We start from the raw sequence: 20,895 nt of genomic DNA, 5'->3' as shown, positions 1-20,895 counted from the left end.
AACGCCAATTCAGTATTGGCCAAAGCTGAACACATGAGCATGCATGTGATGTTGACACAGGACCCGGCCAATAATGAGCCTCACTACGTATGACAATGGTTCAAATTGTTGAATAAAGTCGTTATTTTTGTTTTGTTTCTGCACACAAAAAGTATTCTCGTCGCTTCATAACATTAGGGTTGAATCACTGTAGTCATGTTGACTATTTTAACCATGTTTTTAACTATCTAGGTGCAATGACGTTGCTGCCTATGTATGGATCAGATACCCTCGGATTTCATCAAAAAATATCTTAATTTGTGTTCCGAAGACAAACGGATGTGGAATGTGGAATGAGGTTGAGGGTGAGTACTTAATGACAGAATTTTCATTTTTGGGTGAACTAACACTTTAATTAGTATTTTGACTTTTTCAAATATATTTTCAGATTTTTTTTTAAGAATCAGTAATAACTCTTGTTCACTCTTGTTTCTGATTCTACGGCCACAAAAATATCTAAATGAATTTTAGAAATTCAGAAATTGCAAACCTGTGCATGGTAGAAGGGGTGTTTTAGATCATTGTCAATTTGTTTGTTTGTTTGTTTGTTTTGAAAAAATGAATCCATGCAGACAAAAAAAATTAATACCATGTCAATGACTCGTGTATCAATAATTGAAAATGAGCACAAAGATTTGCATATTTAATGATCTCCATGTTCATTGTAAACAATTAGATATCCAGAGCCTTTTAAAAACTGCTGTTTCCATAAGTAACATAGGAGACCTTTTAATGCAGTTTTGTATGATTTCACATACACACACACACACACACACACTGCCTGCAGGGTTTTGGCTTGCTTCTGCTCAGTGAAGCACATTTTATACAGCAGTATCCCAGAAATTACATTTATGCATTATTCACCTTCGCCACACACACATACACGTGGTCAAACACACACTGCAGATCCTCCATTAGAGCGTCCACACAGAATTAACGTGGCTGTCCCATATGTACAGTACAGTAAATCATCTAGATACACATGGTGCACAATATATATGAGTGTTTATTGACAAAGGCAGAATAGAACATCAGTGACGTGTGTGTGTGTGTGTGTGTGTGTGTGTGTGTGTGCAGTTGGTCGATCATGTAATCATCTCCCTGTCCTGATATTATCATATTCAGGATGTGACATTTTGATGGATATGTCACATCCATCAGTATGTGAGTGTGTGTACACCTGAGTGACAGTTTATAGTTTTACACCTGGTCCCTTCTCTGAGATATGGGGCTATATATATGTGATGCTCTCTCTCTCTCTCTCTCTCTCTCTCTCTCTCTCTCTCTCTCTCTATATATATATATATCCATATCCATATATATATCCATATATATATATATATATATATATATATATATATATATATATATATATATATATATATATATATATATATATATATCCATATATATATATATATATATCCATATATATATCCATATATATATATATATATATATATATATATATATATATATATATATATATATATATATATATATATATATATATATATATATATATATATATATATATATCCATATATATATCCATATATATATATATATATATATATATATATATATATATATATATATATATATATATATATATATATATATATATATATATATATATATATATATATATATATATATATATATATATATATATATATATATATATATATATATATATATATATATATATATATATATATATATATATATATATATATATATATATATATATATATATATATATATATATATATATATATCCATATATATATCCATATATATATATATATATATATATATATATCCATATATATATATATATATATATATATCCATATCCATATATATATATATATCCATATCCATATATATATATATATATATATATATATATATATATATATATACTCTCAATATACAGTGTGTGTGTATATATATATTTATTTATATATATATATATATAGAGAGAGAGAGAGAGAGAGAGAGAGAAAGAGAGTGTATCTGTCTAGTAACTGTAATGTAGCGGGACTGAGGCAGAGATCCATATGCAGGCTGGTTCGATCAGGGGCAAACAGGGTAAACAGGCAAAAACGTAGTCAGGGTACAGGCAGTAGATCGAGGCAGGCGGATATCATTCACAGAACAGTATACAAGGCAAGAGTCAGGACAGGCAGCAACGGGTCAATAAACAGGAACAGGCAAGATCAAACACAGGCAGGCAGGAAACAAGGAAATCCTCAGAAATGACACACTGGGTAATCAAGACTTCGCAAACTGGTGGTGTGAGTGTGAGTCCTTTATAGTCCCGATAATGAGCTACAGCTGGGTGTGGTGATCAGTGTGGTGTGCTAGGGTGGATGTGGCAACAGGTGATAGGTGGAGTGAGTGCATGTGATTGACAGGGGGGATGATGGGAAATGTAGTCCGGAACTGACAGGATTCGTGACAGTAACCATGGAGATTTCTATTAGAAATTGTCAGATCCTAATTTAATGCAATATTTACCTGGATTTTTGACGAGAGATGTGCTAATACTTTTCTAAATGATACAACTTACCATTTTTACCTGGTAAATGATAAAAAATATAGAAAAAGGCCCTATATTTACATCAGGGACATAATGAATTTCAGTCCACTGTGTCCAGATAATCCACTGTGAAGGCACGACACGACAGGCAGTGGCACAGTTCCTCAACAAACCATCCTTACCGGCGTGATGAATACGATCCTCAACTGGATGGAACTGGAATACCTGTAAATACTTTGACTGTTGCGATCCCATCGGACTTATGATAGCTGCCTGAATCATGATAAAGCACTATTCACCAGAGGAGAACTGCCCCCCCGACTAAGCCTGGTTTCTCCCAAGGTTTTTTTCTCCATTTTAACAACTGTTTGCCACCTGTTTGCCACCTGATGTCACCTGTTGGAGTTTGGGTTCCTTGCCGCTGTCACCTTTGGCTTGCTTAGTTGGGGACACTTGACATTTGCTATTCAACAGTGTTTTGATCTGGCTGCATTGGCACCATTGTATGCGAACTGAACTGAGCTGGATGATGACATCACTGTTTTCTACAGTGCTGATGTAGATAAATTAACTAAATTAATAACTATTGATTCTTACATCGGAATGAATCAATACTGAATTTACTTAAGATGGATACTGACACCATTTTCTTTAAGAGCTGTGATACCAGTTGTGATATCACAGTTACAGTGATACCAGTTATCACTGTAAAGCTGCTTTGATACAATCTGCATTGTGAAAAGCACTATATAAATAAAGGTGACTTGACTTTGAGCATTGTATATATATATATATATATATATATATATATATATATATATATATATATATATATATGAGCGCGGTGACTTCTTTAACGGGTGTGCGTCATGTCAAAAAATGTGCCTGGTGCAGATATGTTGGATGGGTGGAGACGTGACCAAATACAATCAAATAATTTAATAATAATCGACACATATTTATCCATATTTAATTCACTTGTTGGTGACAAATTATTCTGTGTGCTTGGCATAGATAATATCCACAGCAATAGCCAGCACAAGCTGAAAACCAAACCCCTTCAGACTGCGTTGTGTGTGAGTGTGGTGGATTCTTGACATAAAGTTAGCACACATACAACATTACAGCATATCTACCCCACCTCCTTAGTGCCCCTTTGTTTTTTGGTTTGGGCCACTGCCCCTCAAAATATCTGTGAACAGCCCTGTTCGGTCAGGTAAAAGCATTTCTTGATCCCAGCGGTCTCTCCTGCATGGCTGGAAATATCCGCACATGTGCTGACGCTGCTCATTTTGCACAGCGGGAGGAAGAATAAGTCGGACAGACAAAGAAAGAGACAGCCAGGAGTGTAGATTCATGCTGAGAGGAAAATAACATGTATCCCAACATGACAGATTTTTCCTCAAACATGTAGGTTGTTGCCACCCACTGAGGCTTCATTTAAGCTGCCGGTGAACAACAGGCTCGTGTTCATTCAGAATGTCACGAGAAAACAGAAGCAGTGACATATAGAAAACAACAGTAAAAAACATGACTTAAAGGTAAAGTGTGCAATTTTGGCTGTTAAAATTATTTCTTCTATCCTAATGCGCAAAGGCAGCAATAACAATGAAAGACAGGGGCGTCTGGTGCTTGCCAAGCGGTGAATGACATCATTTGCTCAAAAAATACATTAAAACTGCAATTTATACTTGAATACACCCCTTTTACAATGAGCATGTTAGTTTCTGAATTCAAATTAATTTTGATATTTTTGATAATTGTCAGGTTGATAACACAGTCCTAATACCATAATAAAGAAAACAATCCTCATTAAAAAATGTAAATCCCAAAAAGAAAACCTTAGTTTTAAAAGTACTACTTTTTAACTGTATTAGATTTAATACACTTGTATTACAGGAAGGATACAAGTCATGCCTAGAATGATTTAGGGCTGGGCTCTTCTGACTTACTTTCAGTAAGCAACCACCTAGCAACTCCCTAGCAACCATACCAAAACACCCTAATAACACTGGGAACCACCAATCTCATGAGAAAACATAACTATTTTAAGAGTTGGCAATTTTGTATTTTACATTTTGATTCATACAAAAATCTATGGGAAAAAAATCCCTCCCATCCTAAAACGAACCTTCAGTGGGGCGTAATCAGATCGTACAAAAATATATGAATAACATTGTACAAATTCCTACAAAATTCGCCACCAATTTGACAAAGCATTGAATTGCCATGAGAGTGTATTTCATGTGTGGGTGAATCCTTTGCGTTGATGACATTTATATTATTTCTATGAAAAAATAATCTAGTTATTTTTGCAACAGAGTGCCACAGTGATATATTTTTGTAGGCCAACTCACAAATTTGCATCGCCATGGTTCCCTCTACAAAAATCCAACAGGATTTTTCCATTGTATTTTGGATTATTTGGATTATTGCATAAAATAAGCTAAAATAAGCCCAAAAAAAGTTTGATACTTGCATTTTTTGTTCATAAAGATAATCTTCACAAACAAACATCAGTTTAAGTCTAAATACAACTGTCAGAAGTTAAAAGCTAAAGCTGGGCTAAAGGGTCCCATGACTTCAGCGTCAGCATTATTAAACTTTCAAAAGCTCTTTGTTACGACCCAGATTAGGGATCAACATAAAAAGCCGTTCAAAATTTATAAATCGCAATGGCCAGGGAAAAACAAAAGATCAAATTTATTGGCAGTAAAAGTATCAAAACTATAACAAACAAACAAACAAAAACAAAGGAAAATATAAACATACAAAACTCAAATAAAATCTAAACTACAACTCAGAGTTAAACTTTCCTCACTCCCGAGAAAAATAAACACAAAAGAATCTTCTGGGTCAGCTCCTTCTATTCTAATATAACTAAACAAAAAAAAAACCCTCACCATCCTGTACAAAAGAAAAGTAAACAAACTCCAAAACCACCAACAACAGGTTTCTTGAGGTAGGCCAAAAGTGAAGGGCCACCAACAGCTTTTGAATAGGCGGAGGCCACAGGTGTTGGAGATAATCAGGCTCTGCCCCCATCCAATTGGCAACTATGCTCAGAGAGGAAAAAAGAAAACAAGAGAAAGGACAGAGGTTAGAGTTAGAAATTTGGGGTTTGAATATTTCAAGAGCATGAGTATAAATTCATTGTAAAAGTGTCAGGGTTCTGTCACTTCAGTCTTGTTTATTGCTTGGTTTTGTGACAGAGCTCTGACACTCCCGTTCTTGTCGTGTTTTTGTGTGAGCGTACGGTCTCAAGTGTTCTCGGGGCTGTGCGCTCTCTTGTCTGCGTGCCTTGTTTCATGTTGGGAGTGTGGCGTTCGGATCCCGGCACTCGTGTGTAGTTTGGTTTCGTTTTTTTTGTCTTGTGTTGTGTTAGCACGCAGTCTGTGTTTCACGGGCTGCGTGCTTCCATGTTGTCTTGTTTTGTGTGAACACGTGGCTTATGAGTTTTCATAGTCACGTGTTCATGTCTCGTCTTGTGTAAGCACATGGCTTGTGATTTGTCTTCATTGGCCATGTTCTTGTGTTTTTTGTTTTGTGTGGTGTGAGCACATGGCTTGTCATGTGTTTCTTTGTGCCATGTGCTCTCATGTCTATTGTCTTGACCCCGCCCACCTTGTTACCTGATTATTGGTTGATTTGCCCCACCTGTCCTCCCTCGTTACCTGCCTTGTTTGCTCTCCTATTTATTCTCCTTGTGTTTGCAGTCCTGTGCTGGTTCGTTGTCGTTCTTTATCGTATGTTTTCCTCTTGTAGCCAAGTCAAGTCAAGTCTAGTCAAGTCTAGTCAAGCCTAGTCAAGTTTTTGTCATGTCTGTTTTCCCCCACGGGGTAGTTTTTGTTGTTGTATTTTGTTTTATTTTGTATTATAAATAAAGCCCTTCTCTTCTTCCTGCAATTGAGTCCTCGCTCCTTCCACCACCCACCCAACCTGACAAAAAGTGTAATATGGAATTAAGCAGATAATTTTAACTGTTCGGCTGATGACGTTTAATATTCCTGATAGACTCTGTAGGCCTCTTAAGCCACTTCTTCAAACTGCCTTTTCCATGACACATAAAATCTTTTTCTTTTCTTTTTTTTAAAATAATGAGTGGGGTAATTCCTGATCTAATTTATATTGTAGAAAAAACATGGAAATATCTTGAAATTGTGTTAACCACAGACCTTATTTCAGGCAATTAACCAAAAATCCATTCAGAAAACCCATTGACTTTGGGATGATGGTACCAGAAGTGCAAAAATGCAACTCATTTCTGGATTTCAGGACTTATTTCAGTATCTTCTGGGTGCCACAGAAATTACACATTGAATCTTTACAAGCATTTTATTGAGTGTCATTTATAGTTTTCCTTTTATTTCTAGGTATGACCTTGACTCAAAGAGTGACAACCTGTCCAAACATGTAAGTGTTTTCTTGTAAATGTAAAACTGATGGACACTGTGTTTGTGTGTTGGTTGAATTTAAAGACTTGTTATATATTTTGGTTATGTGTGTGGCCGTACAGACACCTTGTTTGACCCTCATCATGGGGGTTTTATCATGATTTATTCAAGGATTTTGTGGGGTCATAACCATGGGTCACTCTATATACCAGAGTGCACCTGTGGGATTGATGTTCAGAGATGCTGGGCACAGACATTCTAATCAGCTCTCTCAGGAGAATGTCTGCTTTTTTCTGTCCTGCCTTTCCATCTGCAAAACCTTTCTGCCACAAATGTTGCCCAAATTCAGCATGACATGAGCTTATCTAAAATGAGGTCCTATTCTCATCAATATCCTTGTTTTTCAAGGACTTATGTGTTGATTAATACTGAAACAGATTTCATTTTCATTTTCATTTTTCTTTATTTCCCCACATTATTCATATTTAAAATATGTCTCTTTATGTTTTTTCATTTACTTTTAAAATGCCTTGCTGTTTTACTCTTGTCTCAGGCCAAGACTTTTAATTTTAAAACACACACACCAACAATTTTGCCTCTAATATTTATGTAATTATTTTATGAAATATAAGACATGTATGAAGAAGTAATGTATGAAGAAAAGATAAAAAAGTAGATATTACTTTAATATAGGTATTATTATATATAAACTAATGATGTGAACTAAAATATGCAAACAAAAAGTATAGAGATTATTTAATTATGCCCATTTAGGATTGAATACACTGAATGTGAAATGTTCAATTTAAACGTTTGCATGGGACATTTGGATAGAGAGAATATCGGTCAGTAATCATTCCCAGTTCCCACTGGAGAATACTAGCTTACAGGCATGACCCAAGTTCATAACCCATTTGACTTTCATATTTCTGTGAATTTCATATCTTTCATTTCTTAATTTCATAATTTAATTGCTTTCATATCTCTGAGTGAATGAATGTGACTGATTTGTTTGTGCACATTATTTTAAAAAAGTCTGTTTAATCTTCATTCTGCCTCTGAAACAGCTATTCATTTATGCTAATGTAACTAATGATTTATAATTTTTTAAAGTAATATTAAGCATTAATATAATAGCTTATTTTTCATGATAAATAAGGGTCCATTTTGATTTCATGTTGACTTGAATGTGTACTGAGATATCAGGTACCTTGTATTCAAATGGCCAAAAATCATGAAATGTGAAGAAAGCTCCCATTCCTAATGTGTGTATGTGTTCGCAGGACTTCCTGGGCCAGATGTACTGTACTTTGGGAGAGGTGGTAGGATCTCTGGGAAGTCGTATGGAAAGATCACTCATGTAAGTCCTGCATTTGAGCTTCACACTTCTCTGAAACACAGTGTGTTGAAATATGTTTTCAATTTTCACCTAACACTGCTTTCAAGTTGGATTTATCTCAGTTTATTTTACTGTCCTCAAAGAAGGACATTTTCATATTCGTTTTTTTCTGCATATAAATTGTGTCCCTTGGCTAAACTGCAAAAAAAATCTAATCAGAATCTGTTTTCAAAAATGACTTCCTCTGAATTTACATATCAACCTAAATAACAAAAAGCACATTGCTTTTCAATTATGTGAGGAAGGTTTTTAGAACAGAGCTCCATTCTAGAATCAAATTGCACATTTTTTATAATTACAAATGAATTTTCTTGGGGATCCTTTAAAATGTTCTTAATCAGGATTCAATCTTGTATGCTTTGAGAGTTTTACCCCTATTAATTAATTAAACTTGGAATGTGTATGTGGATTTACTTAATTTAATCAGTCCTGCGGCACCCCCACAACAAAAAAGAGAGAATTTCAGCATTAATGAGCATTAAATAAGCCTTACTTATTTAACTGGAACTGACTGTGTCAAAATAGATGAATAGTATGAAAACAAAACAGCACATTTCAAATTGTACATTTTTTCATGTACTCAAATTAATTGAGAGACAACACAGAATATTTGCCACACCATAGAACCATTTAAAATGATCTTGTCAAGGCAAAAGTCAGTCACAAAATATACTTTCCCTTAAACAAATATATATTTTTAAAAACATATTAAAGGGTTAGTTCACCCAAAAATGAAAATTCAGTCATTAATTACTCACTTCACACACACTAATTACTTCAATAGAACACAAATTAGGATTTTTTTTAATAAAATCTGATGGCTCAGTGAGGCCTGCATTACCAGCAAGATCATTTCCTTTTTCAATGCCCAGAAATGTACTAAAAACATTTTTAAAACAGTTCATGTGAGTACAGTGGTTCAACCTTAATGTATTAAAGCAACGAGAATACTTTTTATGCACCAAAAAAAAAACTAAATAACGACTTTATTCAACAATATCTAGTGATGGACAATTTCAAATCACTGCTTCATGAAGCTTCGGGTTTGATTGTCTCCTTGTTTTCTCCTTTCTTCCCTGCCTTATTTGTTTCAGCTGTTTGTCATTTCTGTCGGCATTCACACCTTCTCGCGTCCGCACCTGTTCTGTGTCTTCGTTGATTGTCTTGGCTATTTCTCCCTGCCGTTTGTTCTAGCTTTGTCGGATGATTAACAACCTGTTAGTGGCGTTCGCCTGTGTTGTCTCTCAGAAATCGTTAATTACTGTTTGTGTATTATCACAGTTTTAGTCCCAGTCCCTTTAGCTGTCTCGTGGTCCATCTATCTGAGTCCTCTGTCTGCAAGCCTGATTCCTTCCATCCGCCAGGCTTCGTGCTCTCCATCTACAGCCTGAGGCACGCCCAGATTGGCCACCGAGCTCCTTTCCTGTGCTCCGCGAGCTACCATCAGCGAGTGAATTCCCTTTATGTTTTCCTGTTTACCAGCTGCAGCGTCCCAGTGTGACGACGCCTGGCAGTCTGCTTTTGTTGGACTTTGAACTGTACTCTGAATAAACTCTGTTAAATCGCTCCTTTGCTTCTGGGCCCTCTGCTGACACACAACAGAATCATCCGACCAGCCATGGACCCGGCGAAGGAGGGACCCATCCATTCTGCTGTCGAGATACAGGGTGCTATGCTTGGCAGGCATGAGGAGGAGCTTTTGGCTGCTGGACACGCTGTGGAGAGCCTCGAGGTTCAGGTGACGGACTTGAATCACCGCTTTCAGTTTCTCCGCCACGAGTTGTCTGATCCTCTGTCTCCCAGTCCCGACTCTGAGCCAAGAATCAACAACCAGCCACAGTATTCGGGTGAGCCTACTGAATGCAAAGCCTTTTTGACCCAGTGTGAAGTTGTCTTTTCCCTTCAGCCCTCTACGTACGCGGCTGATCGCGCCAGGATTGCTTTTGTTATTTCCCTGTTGACTGGAAGGGCACGTGACTGGGCTACGGTAGTCTGGGAGGCAGAGGCTGACTGTTGCCAGTCTTTCACCACCTTTAAAGAGGAGATGACCAAGGTGTTTGATCGATCCTTCTTTGGACGTGAGGCTTCCCATCTGCTTGCTGTGCTGCGCCAGGGGAAGCTTTCAGTTCCTGACTACGCCATCGAGTTTCGCACTCTCTCTGCAACATGTGAGTGGAACGAACCAGCTCTGACAGCGTGCTTTCTAGAGGGTTTGAATCCAGATATCAAAGATGAGATTTATGCGCGTGAAGTCCCCGCTGCTTTTGATCAGTTGGTGGAATTGGCAATCAGACTGGAGAAGCGAGCTGATCTTCGGCACCGTGCCCACGACGCGCAACCTGTGCCACCCACTCCTCATCTTACTTCCACTGCGGTGTCCTTCGAAGCTGCCCAATTCCCTGAGCCCATGCAGACATCGGGCATTCAGATTTCTCCCGCCAAACGGCAGCACCGTATCCTGCACCGTCTCTGTATGTACTGTGGTTGTTCGGGCCATCTGGTCGCTGTCTGACCGTTAAAAGGAAGCGCTCGCCAGTAGAACGGGGATTACTGTCGAGCGCTTCTTCACACTGCCCTCCTGCTAGGACTGTCACCACTCTTCCTGTCACCCTCCGTTGGGCTGGTGCCATTGCTTCCTGTCAAGCCTTCATTGATTCGGGATCGGATGGTAACTTCATGGATGAGGATTGGGCCCGGGAGAGAAACAACCCTGTTTGCAAGTTAGAAGATGCTACCCCTGTGGTCGCACTAGATGGCAGTGAGCTGTCTGGTATTCGTTATGTCACCATACCGGTACCTCGGAGAGTGCCTCCGCCACAGAGACCATCTTACCTGACGATTGTGTGGTAGGGGGCGTTACCTGGGGAATCAAGAAGCAGGTAAAAGGCATTAACCAATGTTTCTGTTCCTCGTCAATGCCCCCGGGATTTGTTATTCGTTCCCAAGTCTATCCGTCCTGCTGTCCTCCGCTGGGGGCATTCTTCTAAATTAGTTGTGCATCCTGGGGTAAGAGGAACTCTCGCGGCTGTCAGTCAGCGATTTTGGTGGCCCACAAGGGCTCGTGATGTGCGCCGGTTTGTTGCCTCTTGTGCTATATGCGCTCAGACTATGTTGAGTAGTTCTTCTCCCGCTGGACTTTTTAGACCTCTCCCGATTCCGTAACGTCCATGATTCCGTATCTTCCATGGTCCCATATCGCCATGGATTTCGTGACCGGTCTTCCGTCGTCTGCCAATAATACGGTCATTCTAACCATTGTTGATCGCTTTTCTAAAGCCACCCACTTTGTTCCGCTCTGTAAATTCCCCTCTGCAAAGGAGACGGCTCAGATAGTCATTGAGCACGTCTTCTGCCTGCAAGGCCTCCCCTCGGATATTGTCTCGGACAGGGGCCCTCAATTTGTGTTCCAGTTTTGGAGGGAATTCTGCCGACAGATTGGCGCCAGTTTGTCGTCAGGATTCCATCCTCAAACTAATGGACAAGCTGAATGCACAAATCAAATTCTGGGACGTATGCTCCGAACTTTGGCCTTTCGCGATCCCTCGTCCTGGAGCGAACAATTACCGTGGGTCGAGTATGCCCATAATTCTCTTCCCTCCTCAGCCACAGGGTTATCACCTTTCCAGTCTTGTCTCGGGTATCAGCCACCTCTGTTCTCCTCCCAGGAGACAGAGGCCTCTGTCCCTTCGGTCCAGGCATTTATCCGTCGTTGCCAGCGCACCTGGAGGACTGTGAGATCTGCTCTGTGCCAGAACAGAGAGTGCACACGTCGTACTGCCAACCGCTGTCGTGTCAAAGCACCCAGATATGTTTGCGGCCAGAAAGTGTGGCTTTCCACTCGGGATTTACCCCCTGCAGTGCGCTTCCTGCAAATTAGCTCTGCGCTTCATCGGTCCCTTTCCCATAGTTAAGGTTCTTAGTCCTGCAGCCGTCAAACTTAAATTGCCTCCCAACTTACGACGCGTCCACCCTGTTTTCCACATATCATGCATTAAGCCGGTCTGCAAGCCTGGTTCCTTCCATCCGCCAGGCTTCATGCTCTCCATCTACAGCCTGAGGCACACCCAGATCGGCCACAGAGCCCAGTGTGACGACGCCTGGCAGTCTGCTTTTGTTGGACTTTGAACTATACCCTGAATACCCTGTTAAATCGCTCCTTTGCTTCTGGGTCATCTGCTGAAACAGTTACGTCATAAGTGTTTCGAAATTTCAATAGTTCACGTGATTTTGGCAGTTTGATACACGCTCCAAATCACTGATTTGAAACAACAGATTTTTAAAGATTCGAAGCTTCATAAAACAGTGTTTTGAAATAGGCCATCATTAGATTTTGTTGAATAAAGTGGCTAGTTTTTTTTTTTTTTTGTACACAAAAAGTATTCTCGTTGCTTTATAATATTAAGGTTGAACCACTGTACTCACATGAACTGTTTTAAATATGTCTTAGCTTTCTGGGCATTAAAAAGAAAATGATCTTGCTGGCAATGCATCCATCGGATTTTATCAAAAATATCTCAATTTGTGTTCCGAAGATGAACAAAGGTCTTATGGATGTGGAACGACATGAGGGTGAGTAATTAATGACTGAATTTTCATTTTGGGGTAAATTAACTCTTTAAAATCTTGATGTTCATGGTTGTGTCCATTTGTCAACTGCCCATATACAAACTGCCGTGAAGTATGTTCATGTTTCCCTGTATAAAGTGTGTGTTTGGATTTTATATGCTGTTTGACATCACATTGGGTGGTAACATAAAATGATGTTGATCTCAGAGTGTTATATAACCAGAGCTGCCTGCACTCATTCACTCACTCAGACCTCTTTGAACATTCATTTATTCATGTACAGTATAGTGCAGTTGTAAATAAATACATTTAAAAACGTTTACAGCCATAAGCCACACTGAATAGCTCAGGCAACTCTGTATGAATTAATTTCGTTCTTGATCATACATTAATTGCTGATACAGCCACATTTACATGAGCCGCTAATATTTGATGTAACGGGTGGAATAATATTTATGTTGTCAGTAAGGAATCAATAGACATATGTCACAGATTGGACTGTAGGTTCAATACCCAAGACTGTTTCAACTTAATTCGGTACCCACTGATAGGCAGCTGCTTTCAAACGGTCCCATGCTTATTTGTGTTCACACTCTGTAGTCCGAAAACCGCCAAAGGTTTCTAATTACAATGCGATTTACAGCATTAAGCATCTGTATAGCCTATGCTTTGATTTGTGCACATTTGTTCAAAATAGCTTGTATAGGCAGATTGTTCACATGATGTATAGGCAAAAGTTTTGTATTGTTAATACGACGAATGCACATTCTCTTGTTTTCTGTTAATTATTACCATGTGGTCTGGGTGTCTTTTTTTCTTAAATGCCTCAACTCAGAATGCTTAATGTTGATTTGATTGCTTGTGTTACTTGAAAAAATAAATGATTCTTGTCTACCTGATGTAGTAGATTTAATGCGGTTGCGGTTCGGGTCGTGATCTTCATGTCAAATGGATCGGGTCAGGTCGGGTATGGAATTAAATTAGTGCTGCTGTCGGATAATGGGTCGTGTCTGTTGAGTACTGCGGGTGCGGGTTTACCAAACAGGACCTGTGAAGGACTCGGTGATATAAACCAAAGCAGGAGTCATTCTCAAGCTGTTAATAGGGTAGTTCACAATCATATCATTCCAAACCCATAAAACTTTCAGAAGAAGTACAATTACTTTATATAATGAACAGATTTAATAGGCTTTTATTAACAAATAATCAGTGAAGAAATCAAATACATACAGAACATCAAATATGGTAAACAAAAGCTCAACTGTACGTTCATATGAACTTCAAAGATGAACTAAAATCTCATTGTTGGGGAGTAACTAGCTAAAATAGCAACAAAGATTTATGTCTTGTAAAGTTTTAATGTAATTCAAATGTAGAAATGCCCCTTTAAATAGTTTCAATGTATTCAATGTAATTATGGCCCTGTTTACACCTGGTATTAAGATGCGTTTTGGTCTATCGGATCATGAGTGCAAGTGGACGACGCTAAATACAGGTATAAACGGGGGTCTAAAACGTTTTACATTTACATTTACATTTACATTTAGTCATTTAGCAGACGCTTTTATCCAAAGCGACTTACAAATGAGAGTAGTAGAATCAATTAAATCAACATGAGAACAACAGTATGTAAGTGCTGAGTGAAGTCACAGTTATGTCAGTAAAGTGCTCATAGCGAATTTTTTTTTTTGTTTTTTTTTGTTTTTTTTTTTAAATAAATAAATACACAGATAGGAGAAGAATATTAGTCAAGGTAAGTGCTACTACTACTGGGTCAAGTGCTGACGAAAAAGATACGTCTTTAGCATTTTTTTGAAAATGGCTAGAGACTCGGCTGCTCGGATAGAGCGTGGTAGGTCATTCCACCAGCCAGGAACAGTCCCGGAGAAGGTCCGTGAGAGTGATTTTGTGCCCCTATGTGATTGCACCACAAGGCGCCGTTCACTTGCAGAACGCAGGTTTCTGGAGGGCGCGTAAGTCTGAAGTAGTGAGTTAAGGTATAGCGGTGCAGAGCCAGCTGTCGTTCTGTAAGCAAACATCAGAGCCTTGAATTGGATGCGAGCAGCTACTGGCAGCCAGTGCAGACTGATGAAGAGAGGAGTGACGTGCGCTCTCTTCGGTTCGTTGAAGACCAGTCTTGCTGCAGCATTTTGGATCAGTTGTAGAGGCTTGATAGTGCATGCTGGAAGGCCAGCCAAGAGAGCATTACAGTAGTCCAGTCTGGATAGAACAAGAGCTTGGACAAGAATTTGTGTGGAATGTTCAGATAGGAAGGGTCTAATCTTCCTGATGTTGTACAAGGCAAATCTGCAGGACCGGGTCGTTGCTGCAACATGATCTGTGAAGGTTAGACCAGCATCCATCACCACTCCAAGGTTTCTGGCTGTCCTGGAAGGAGTGATGGTTGAAGACCCAAGTTGAACTGAAAGGTTGTGATGAAGTGTTGGGTTTGCACCGATCACAAGCAGTTCCGTTTTTGCAAGGTTGAGTTGGAGGTGGTGGTCCTTCATCCAGGCAGAAATGGCTGTCAGGCAGGCTGTGATGCGACCAGCAACCGTCGGATCATCTGGTTGGAATGAGAGGTAGAGTTGTGTGTCATCAGCATAACAGTGATGGGAGAAACCATGATCCTGAATGACCGATCCTAGTGATGACGTGTAGATGGAGAAGAGAAGTGGACCAAGCTCATATTTGAGCTTGACCACATCCAGAGGTAATCAAAAAAACACATTTGACCAGACTGCTTTCGTAGAACAGCCACAAAAGACTCCCTACTGACCTAAAGAGTAAACATTATGGGAAGCGTGCTAGCCAGACAGGATTTAAACCTTGTAGGCTTTTCTCTCACCATTCCTGATTTCTAACACTCACTCACCGCGTTTGCCGTGGTCTTGCGGTTGTCAGAACAGAAACAAAAGCTGCTGCTCCCTGTGTGTTTTTTCGTAGTTTCCGGTTGCGTTCATATGTAAATTGCACAAGATTATTTTGTCCATTAAATTGAAAGATCTGAAAAAACCCATACATTTACAGAAGTGGTTAAAAGTGGACAAAAGAGATGGATTAAAACAGTTATATTGAAATATATCCTGGCTCTTACAAGCTTAATAATGTTAGTGAAGGGGGTCGTGAGATTTTGAAGCCCAAAAAAGGGCATCCATCCATCATAAATATAATGCACACAGCTCCAGGGATTTAATAAAGGCCTTCTGAAATGAAGCAGTGGTTATTTGTAAGAAAAATATCCATATTTAAAACTTTATAAACTATAATAACTGGCTTCTGGTAATGGCTGTACGCAAGCCGAGTTCCAGCGCAAGAGTGATCTCTGACCCGACGTATGACGCAGGATGTAGGAGTATCGTAAGCTTAGACTCCTCTCGCGGTTCAAACAAATAGGGCTGTGCAACAAACTCAATCTCCTCTTCTCTTATATCAAAATCCTCTGATGTTTCTCTTTAAAAATTCTGACTGTTGTTTTGTTTTGTTTTGCTCTATCCTCTGCACTTCCCCGTTCACCAATACGCCATGCGTTGGGTCAGAGGTCACTCTTCGACCCGAACTCGACTTGCATATGGCCATTACCAGAAGCCAGTGACTATAGTTCATAAAGTTCTAAATATGGATATTTTTCTTACAAAAACCTTTTGAAACCTTTCTCAAAAACATTTTGAAAACCTGAAAAGTGCCAACCTATGTGTAAATGTGAGTGAGATTTGTCAAAAAAAGGGCATCATCTGGTAAGCATTGTTTGAGTGGAGATTTAAGGAATATTAATTTGGTTATTAAGAAACATTTGTCCAGGACCAATTTTTCTGAGAGGTAAGTAAATAGAACTAGCCATAGTAAAACCTTTTGCTAGTTGAGCACTTACAATTGTCAATGCTTATACAAGTTGACAAACTTAGAAACATAGAAGTGATAAAATTATTGATGATATTGTATTATTTGTTACGTCCCTTCTGACAGGGAATGTCTCAATGCCATACACTACATCAGGGATGGGCAGTATTCATGATACATGTATTTTAAATATGTATTTAAAATATAAAATAGTATTTTATAATTTGTATTTGATAGAGTTGATGAAAATAGCTTTGTATTTTGTATCAAAATTATTTGTTTTTTTTTTGTATTTTTGTAGTTTTAAAATACTGTAAAATACTTTGAAATTAGTCTACATGATGATATCGTAAAAATGTGGCCTCTGATTGGTGCCTACTCTGTAGTTAACTGAGACTTGTTGAGATCAGAACAGAAAATTGATCCATATGGAAGAAGGTGGTCAAGGTACAAAATCAGTTTTTGCATAAATTGCTATAATTTTTAACAGTTCCTGTTAAGTTTTGGTGTTCGTTTTAGTAGCCTAACAATCAAATGATTAATTAGTTCTAGTAGAAAGTAGTTGCTATATATATAGGTGCCATCAGTTGTCTTCTTATAAATGACTTGTTTGTCATTGAGTCAGTGTTGCTGATGCAAAGTAGGCCCTTCGTTACCAAACACCAAGTAACTAAATTAGAATACAATTATGAGTCATTCGCAAACTGTTAAACATTAAACTGTTAGTTACTTTAAAACTAAACTTCATCTGGGAGATCACAGGGATATGTGATTATTTGATCTGTTAAAGCTACAATATGTAAATTTTCGCCACTAGAGGTTGCTTATTCAGTCGCTTATCCTTGATTTCATGGAATCATGGAATGTGTTGTTTTCACGTCTACAGCAGGTGGAAAAAAAAAGGGATGGGACTCGGTCAGAAATCATGTTCATGGATGAGATTATTAACTTTACTGTAATATTATAATGAAGCGGGACTCAGGCAGGGATCCATTTGCAGCTTTTATTTAAATAATGAAAAATGCAGACAGGGGCAAAGGCAAAGACATAAATTGGGACAGGCAATGGTCGAGGCAGGAGGCAGATAAACGGAGTTGGGTCGCAGGCAGAGATCAGGGCAGGCGGCAGGCAAACACAGTCCAGAACACAGGCAAAGATCAGGGAATAAACAGTCCACAAGAAAACGCTCAGTAGTTATCACCGGGGCAAATCAAGACTTCGCAAAGTGTGAGTGTGTGTGACTGGCTTATATAGTCCAGGTAATGTGCTGCAGCTGGGTGTGAGTGATTACTGATTAGATGAGTGAGTGTGGGAGATTGTCAGGGAGGATTCTGGGAATTGGAGTCCAGGAATGGCTGGGAACGTGACAAATATGAAGCAGAGCAGGGCCAAGTGATGCTGGAGCGGAATGAGGCCGCTGGAGCGATTGCTAATGAGAGACAAGCGCGACACACACCTCAAGAGCAGTGGAGCGTTTATAATGCCACAGTCTCTGCTTACACTTTTTCGCATTCGCTCGGTGGCTGCTATGAGACACTGCATACTGCAGTAAGCTAGATCAATATTAGTCATGGTAAAACATGGTAGTCGTGGTAAATAAAGAAAACGAGATTTAAACAAGAAGCTATATAACATGATTAGTTTTCTGTCGATGAATTAATCCAAACAGTTTCTCACCTGTCTTATAAAACATATATTATATTAAAGCGTCTTTTGTGTTTCCATGGTTTACAAAATAAAACCAGAAACCGAGGGTAACACGGATATGATATCAATGATAGGCAACGCACAGACACAGCCCGTGTCCTGATTAAAATTGCTTATTTCTCTGGATTTAAACATTCTTGGAAACATTTGGAATAATATAAGGACACAAGTCAACAAAATATATAACATTTTTCTAGTGGTTTTTGGATATTTTAATCCAAAAATACCATTGTATATATTGTGCCTTTAACTGGTTGAAAACAAAAAAGCTGTTTCTATCAAACATTGTAACCAGTGTAATGGTGAAGGGGTCGATCAAGTAGACCAACTGATGGAAGGTTTGCGAACAAATTTCATGCTCCCTTGTAAAAGTATTTTTTTGTTTTTTTATAATACAAAGATGCAGTAGTTTATTTGATACATGGTGTGGCTGCTGTATTTTATAGTTTATTTTGATACACTTAAAATTAAGGTATTTTATTTTAAAATAATTAAAACAGTTGCTTGATTGTAGTTCTAAATATGATTAGCTTGTAGCTTAGAGCTACACAGCTAGCTTTTTGTCTCTCTCTCTCTCTTTGTCTGTCAATTTCATTGTAAGTAATTCCTGGTAGAGGGAATTACTTAGGAGAGTGCCTCAGAGGACATCTGTAGATTCAGAGCAGATTAAAGACACGTCTTCAGTTACCATGGATCTGCTACTCTAACCTCTATAACATAACCCAGAACTACTTAGTGGAATTGAAACAAGCACTTAAGGCAACGCTGCCAAGGCATAAGTAAGGGAGAAGTTTGTTCTCTCATCAAATTATCTTCAAAATCTTTCATCATTCATCTTTGTCAGGCACTTGTGCAGGACGTTGAAGTGTTGGGTCCATACAATTTAAATTCAATTCCGTCTTGGGCTTCTTAAGTGTAGTCTTATATAAGAGCAAGCAAACACTTGTGTATTCGCCTGCCTGCTTCTACAAACACTCATTTATTTATGCAGCTCAGATACATACATTCATAACTGTCGACTGGCTACAATCTCTTATTGATGTTCACTTATTCACACAGCATGGGCTGTACATTTCCATTCATTTACCACAGTCAGCATACAGTATTTACTAGGGGTGTGACGAGACAGGTATCTCACGAGACGAGACGAGACTCGAGACTGAGTTCATGAGACGAGACGAAACAAGATTTTTACACACTATTTTTAAGAAATCCTCAATGGTGAAATCATGACTAGAAAAAATAATCTACAGGTGTATTTGAAATGTTTTCACTAATCATCTTGTAATCAATGTCATTTCAGTTCTACTTTCTGAGTATGAATTATCATATGCAGTAAAAGACAACAATACTGAAGCACTGTAAAAGGTTTTGCCACTAAGTCAATGGACTGACTTCTCTCCTGTATGATTTCGGTGGCATATTCTTTCCTAATCATCCTAACCACTCTGTCATGGCAACATCACGAGACTACTTTTCGCCTTGACGAGAAATCTCGTCACAGTTTAGTCTCGCGAGATCTCGTGACATGTGATCTCGTCACACCCCTAGTATTTACTAATTACTCCTTTTAATAGGCACTTACATCCAAAGCAAAGTTCTGTTTTTTTAGGACAATTACTAAAGAATCAGTTCTCCTGGAGTAAGCTATAAGGTTAAGTGTCAATGACATTCCTGTAGGATTTGAACCCTTTTTAGAATTTGTCAATTGTGTGTTTCTTGTCAAGATCAGTGTTGTCAGGGCTTCTTCAGTAACACACATTGTTCCTTCTGACTTTAGAGGCATTCCTGGGAAAAACTGCGGAACTATTATTGTGAAAGCTGAAGAACTTGGAAATTGCAGGGTACGTCAACTGACTTTGAATGTCTTCTCGTCTCATCTCGTCTTTTTCTCTTCTCTCCAATAGTCTCATCTGGTCTCTTCTTGTCCCTTTTCATCCCATATCTTCTCTTGTCTTCATGTCTAGTGTTGTCTTGTCTCTTCTTGTCTAATCTATTCTTGTCTTCGTGTCTCATTTATTTTGTCTTCTCTCATATTGTTTATTTTCTTCTCCTTGCATCTTGCATGTCTTCTCTTCTTGTCTCATTTCTTCTCATCTAGTCTTTTTTGGCTTCTTTTCTTCTTTCTTGTCTCATTTATTTTCTTCTTCATATCTTGCATTGTCTCATGTCTTCTCTTCCTGTCTCATTTCTTGTCATCTAGTTTTTTGTCTTCTTTTCTTTTCTAATTTTTTTTCGGTGTCTGTTTGTCTCTGCCTGTGATGTTTGTCCTCATCTAGTCTTGTCTATTTGAGTCTTTTATTTTTTTCTTGATTTGTCTCATCTCTTCTTGTCTCATTTCTTATCTCTTCTCCTCCTCTTTTCTTCTTGACTCTAATCTCCTCTACTTTTTCATGTGTCAT

At 38.5% G+C, this 20,895-nt stretch overlaps 1 protein-coding gene across 1 annotated transcript in view; it reads left to right on the top strand.

Moving 5' to 3' along the window:
* Positions 1-20,895, top strand: part of cpne8 (copine VIII) — a 94,256-nt gene that overhangs the window by 33,972 nt on the left and 39,389 nt on the right. The window contains exons 5-7 of the mRNA XM_067379195.1: positions 6,961-7,000; positions 8,265-8,341; positions 20,274-20,337. Coding sequence (XP_067235296.1) covers positions 6,961-7,000; positions 8,265-8,341; positions 20,274-20,337 — 181 coding nt within the window. The remainder of the gene's footprint in view (positions 1-6,960; positions 7,001-8,264; positions 8,342-20,273; positions 20,338-20,895) is intronic.

This window comes from Chanodichthys erythropterus, chromosome 24 (genome assembly GCF_024489055.1).
Source record: "Chanodichthys erythropterus isolate Z2021 chromosome 24, ASM2448905v1, whole genome shotgun sequence".
Classification (NCBI taxonomy): domain Eukaryota; kingdom Metazoa; phylum Chordata; class Actinopteri; order Cypriniformes; family Xenocyprididae; genus Chanodichthys; species Chanodichthys erythropterus.
Note: the sequence above shows the minus strand (reverse complement) of the source record. Positions and strands in the feature narration are given on the sequence as shown.